The sequence below is a fragment of the Episyrphus balteatus genome, chromosome 1 (genome assembly GCF_945859705.1).
Source record: "Episyrphus balteatus chromosome 1, idEpiBalt1.1, whole genome shotgun sequence".
In the NCBI taxonomy this organism is placed as follows: domain Eukaryota; kingdom Metazoa; phylum Arthropoda; class Insecta; order Diptera; family Syrphidae; genus Episyrphus; species Episyrphus balteatus.
The window spans coordinates 29,180,689-29,185,747 of NC_079134.1; the positions used below are offsets into that span (position 1 = coordinate 29,180,689).

The window sequence follows — 5,059 nt, forward strand, 5'->3', positions numbered from 1 at the left end:
GAAGAAATCAGCGACCAGTTTTTTTCACCAATGAGAAATAATCGCCTATTTGCCAGCGTTTTAGACCATTTAATAGCAACAAAATTGCTTTTTTTCTATTAAAATTGATTAGTGTGGACAAAATTATTCGAAAAATTAAACACTACTAAGAGTTAAATGGTAAAAACAAATTCTGTAAATATGTAAAATTTCGAACTACATTTATTTAAAAGATATTATATAAAATATTAATTTTTAGTTCTTTTTTTCCATCAAAATATTTAAAAAATTGTAAGAAACTATTAAAATATAAATCAAGAGTGGAATGAAAAAAATTATGCCTTTTTGGCAAAAAATAAGCCTTAGCTAATAAAATAATGCCTAAAAGGCATAATTATGCCTCAGTTGGCATAGCTGGGTGGACCACAGATATTCGTTACATTTTGAAAAAATAGAGACTAAAAACGAACATTTTAAAAATAGATAACATAAAAAGAATTTTTTGCATAAAGAGAGTGCAAAAAAGATCACAAAAGTTGTTCTCTTTAAAAGAGATGTTCTGGAAAAGCTACCCGAAAATTTCTCAAATATCTCCTAAAGATGTCCCAAAGATATTCTGAACTTGTTGCAAAGATGTCCCGAACATGTGCAAAAGTTTTGAACAAGCTTTTCGGCTGATCGGCCGAAAATCCTTCGCGGATTCATTTCCACTTTTACCCACTTTGAGAATAAGGACCCACCCTTATGAAGAAATAAATCCATAAATCTACGTCACTGCTAGTGCTAAATAATGACGTGGAAAGCGAGAAAATAAAATAAACAAACAAATTCCATCAATGCTTGCTTTATTTTACCCAATACCAGGTATGTATATTACATTGTTAATATTAAAATTTGGTTAGCAAATTATATGGTGCCTTTTTGTCTACAGGTGAATAAAATGTACCATCTAGCTTCATGTAATTATAAGAATTACTAAATCCTGCCACTGTTTCATGACCACCAGCCAAACATTCCTTCTTTACAGCAGTTTTCCAATCGTCACACTTAAGACCCAAAAAATTCTGTCTTATTGATTCGGCATAATAAATATAAGCTCTCGAATGTGAACACGTTCCAAAGATATCAAGTCCACATCCTGGCTGCGTTTTACCGCCATTTGGATAGAATGCCACCTTACCAATTGGATGGATGAATCCCAATAATCTTCCATTTGTGTGAATTGATTGAACGTACATTGCATCTGTACTGCACAAGCGTTCATCACAGTTGTTGTACTTGAACAGAGGAAAAGCAGTATCTAAGCCAATGATAGTGTGAATTTGTTCTCCTTCAACTAGCTTGCCAGCAAATCCAGCTACATGAGCTCCCAAACTATGACCAATAACTATTAAATCCTCATTTTTCACATTTCCTTCATCGCGAAGGAATTCAATCAAATGAGCAACTCTCTGACCAATTTCGGGAATTGCCACAGTAGCAGAAATATAATTATAATGATCGGCTTTGTCACTCCAATCCACAGAAATCACATTAAATTCAGATATGCTCAAAAAGGCTTCACGGATTTCTGTATTCACATCGGATTTATAGTTATTTAGCCAGCCATGAATGATTATTCTGAGATTGAAGGAAAAAATATTAAAGATTTAAAGAAAAAGGATTAAAGAGCCTTAAAACATACCTTGTTGGATTCTCACTGTTAAAAGATGACTTTTGCAATTTTTTGAGGTCCCCAATATCTATTTGTTTAGGTTTATTGGGAGAGTCCTGAGTGTACAAATAAAATTTGACTATAGCTTCCTTTGACTTTTTCCTTGACATTTGCAGGGCTTGTGCTTCCTTCTGAGCTTCTTCCTCGGTCATCCATTTTAGTGATCCATCCTTTTGTGGAACAAACCATCCGTCATCATCAGATTCATCTTCTTCTAAGCTATCATCGACTTCGTTTATTGGTAGTGCAAAAACTGTTTTGAGAAATTAAAATTAAAATTCAGTATACATTTTCTATTCCTTGAAAAAATCAAACTTTACCCAAAGTTAAACTCAAAAGAACAATTATAAACTTCTTCATATTAATTTTATTTCACTAATGATTATATTTTTTCGAAGTTCGAGGTATTTATATCCCGCCCACTTCTCTATCAGGATGATATAAAAAAAATCTTATAAATTAATTGAATCTCTAGTACTTTAATTCCCTACAAATCTTTTTACTAGAATATCGATTATGGCAAAAAAAACAAAATTCAAAATTCAAAGACAACAAAAAATTTAGGATCCGATTCGGATAATCTGATAGATCTGATAGATATTGTTGGAGTGGGGTTTTTCTTTCGCATGTCGATGACTTTGCAAAAATTTTATCAGGTATAAATTTCAGTAGAAGATGTATATAAAATCTTGTCTGATAAAATTTCAAATGCGGAAATTTAGCACTTCATCGCTTTCATTAACAATTAATTTGTATCTTCTATCTGAACAGCTTTTCCAGCTTACGATTATGCTAGTCGGTACTCAGGCCCGTAGCCAGGATTTCGTTTCGGAGGCGGCTTGGTTCAAAATCTTGTGAACAATATTGTTATAAGACTGCATGCATATTACATGCTAAATGTACACTCTAACTTCTCTGCAAATGCATAGTTTTGCATGAAAAAACACTCGTCATTGCAACTTCCTGAGATGGTTTTATGGGAATAAAATTTAATATTTGAAGCGTTGAGAATGGAAAGGAGTAAAGTGAAAAATTCTCAATTATTCATTTGTTATTTACGATTGATGGCCTTTCAAGCCATATATAGGTTTCATTTTAATCACCTGTTTTTTTTTTTTTTTTTTGGGTATTCTCCTTTATAAAAAAAATGTATTTATTGGTTAATATTTCATATTTTTTTATTAAAACAATTGTGAAAAGTAAGCAATAAAGTCGGTTCACAGGAATAAAGGCTAAGCTAAAACAATAATTGAGAATTGGCTGCAGCTGGAAGCTGGAAGAATTATTATTTAACGGATTTCACTTGATGAAATTTCATGAAATATCCTGTCTTCGTATTGTTGTCATTTGGAATATGTAAAATAATTTTAGAATAGAAATTTTTCACCACTCAAGTCCACTTGCAATGATCTTTCCAACTGGTAAACGTTTTTTTTTCCTTTTCGGTTAAAATTTATCGTTTTCTCAATGAATCTATTTGAACTGAACTTTCTTAGGCAACATTTTAAATGAATTTCTAAGGTATTGTTTTATTTTGACACTCTTTAAATTTTTGGAAAATTTAGAATCTACTGGTCACTATTTTTTCAGCCATTCATTAATTGTACCTATATAATTTTTAAAGAACCATTTTTTAGACATTCAAAGCAAAGTCTTAGTATAATGGTATAACAAAATTTTCAAAAAAAAAACACTAGGATTAAAAAAGTAATAATATACACTTCGCGTCACTTGAATAGAAACAACATTTTTTCTTTAGAAAATAGCGATTGGCGCTTTGGGGAGGTAACTTAGTAGATTTTTGGTTTTGCATTTTCAAAGAGGAAATTTTAACAAACAATGTTGTAAAAACAAAAAACCCAAAACAGAAACCGTATGGCTTCTAGTTTTGTTTTTTGCATTACCTAACAAAAAACAGTGTTTTTTTTTGCGTCACTTGAATAGAAACAAGCTCTTAAATTAGATAAAAATGATGAAAAATCATGGACAACACTAATTTTAGTAAAGCAATATTAATCTTTGACATTATTTGCACATTATAACCAATTATGGGCTTCGAGCTATCAATAGGCACCACAGTAAATGCATAAATAGAATTTAACATTGAAAATGCACTTCTACTGTACAAGTTAACACGATCTCCTAGGTCGTCAGCGGAAGCGACGGTCGTGTATGTCGTCGTCGTCGTCGTCGCGTCGTCAATATCATCGCCGACATACAACATTATATGCTGACACAACGACTTCTATAAACGAAGTCGTTCACACCGTCGTCAGCCACAAAAAGATAGAAAGCAATGTGATATTTTGCACACGCTGCAAAATATTATAATTGCTGCACCAGCAGCAGGGTAGAATAGAATTAGCTTAGAACTTAAGTCTTCAGTCTTTAAAGAGATTCGAATAAAATATCATATACCAAATACAAACGTATTATTATTACTGGCGCCCAACTATATAAAGAAGCTGAACCTACCTAAAAGGAATCTGAATCAAAGTTTATTTGGAAATACCTACATATTTTAAAGAAGCTGAACCAAAGTTTACTTGGAAATACTTACATATTTTAAAGAAGCTGAATTAACGTTCATTTGGAAATACCTACATATTTTAAAGAAGCTGAATCAAATTTTATTTAATACATTAAAATTTTGGAATGTAAGAAAATTATTATTATTTTATCAAATTAATTATTATATTATCAAATTAATTATTATATTATCAAATTAATTTATTGCTTTAACATAATGTTATTGTGTTTATAAGATTTCATGGGAGATACTGGTAGAAGTTTAGATGAAGCTTTAGAAAGACTAGGATATTTAAGAATTAGTGGTCATATAACAAGAGAACAGAAAGAAACAATGAACGCGTCGGAATTAAAAATTGTAATCGAGGCTGCCGTTCGTGGTGCTTTAACTACGCAAAAAGAGGAGTTTGAGAAAAAACTTAATGAAACTATTCAGTGTTTAAGTGTTAGCAATAGTGAAAATACAATAGAAATTTTTAAGGACATTGAAATTAGAGAGGGTGTTAAATGTGAAGAAACCCTAGACATAGTCAAATCATTGCCCGAATTCGAGGGTAAACAGGGTACTTATGTTTCTTGGCGTCAAGCAGTACACGCCGCTTATAAAGTGTTTGAAAAATACGATGGTAGTTCCAAGCACTACCAAGCAGTTGCGATAATTAGAAACAAAATAAGAGGTCCAGCCGATGCCGCTTTAGCTTCATTCAATACAGTTTTAAATTTTAAAGCTATTATAGCTAGGCTAGATTTTACGTACGCCGATGTTCGTCCGATTTATTTAATTGAGCAAGAACTCAGTACATTGCGGCAAGGGAACTTTACCGTTCTAGAATATTA

The 5,059-nt window shown here is 31.7% G+C and overlaps 1 protein-coding gene across 1 annotated transcript; it reads right to left on the reverse strand.

Moving 5' to 3' along the window:
• Positions 1-866: 866 nt before the first annotated feature.
• Positions 867-2,231, reverse strand: LOC129911281 (phospholipase A1 VesT1.02-like). The gene is made up of 3 exons (XM_055989055.1): positions 2,014-2,231; positions 1,664-1,946; positions 867-1,599 (listed from the first exon to the last, which is right to left on the reverse strand). Exons 1-3 carry the CDS (start codon positions 2,051-2,053, stop codon positions 867-869), a joined length of 1,056 nt encoding a protein of 351 aa, XP_055845030.1. The 5' UTR covers positions 2,054-2,231.
• Positions 2,232-5,059: the final 2,828 nt, after the last annotated feature.

Excerpts from the sequence above, each read along its gene's own strand:
- LOC129911281 (XM_055989055.1), bottom strand. The coding sequence starts at position 2,053 with ATGAAGAAGTTTATAATTGTTCTTTTGAGTTTAACTTTGG. Across the intron at positions 1,947-2,013 it reads TCTTTTGAGTTTAACTTTGG|TTTTTGCACTACCAATAAAC; the intron begins GTAAAGTTTGAT and ends TTCTCAAAACAG. Across the intron at positions 1,600-1,663 it reads AACAGTGAGAATCCAACAAG|AATAATCATTCATGGCTGGC; the intron begins GTATGTTTTAAG and ends CTTCAATCTCAG.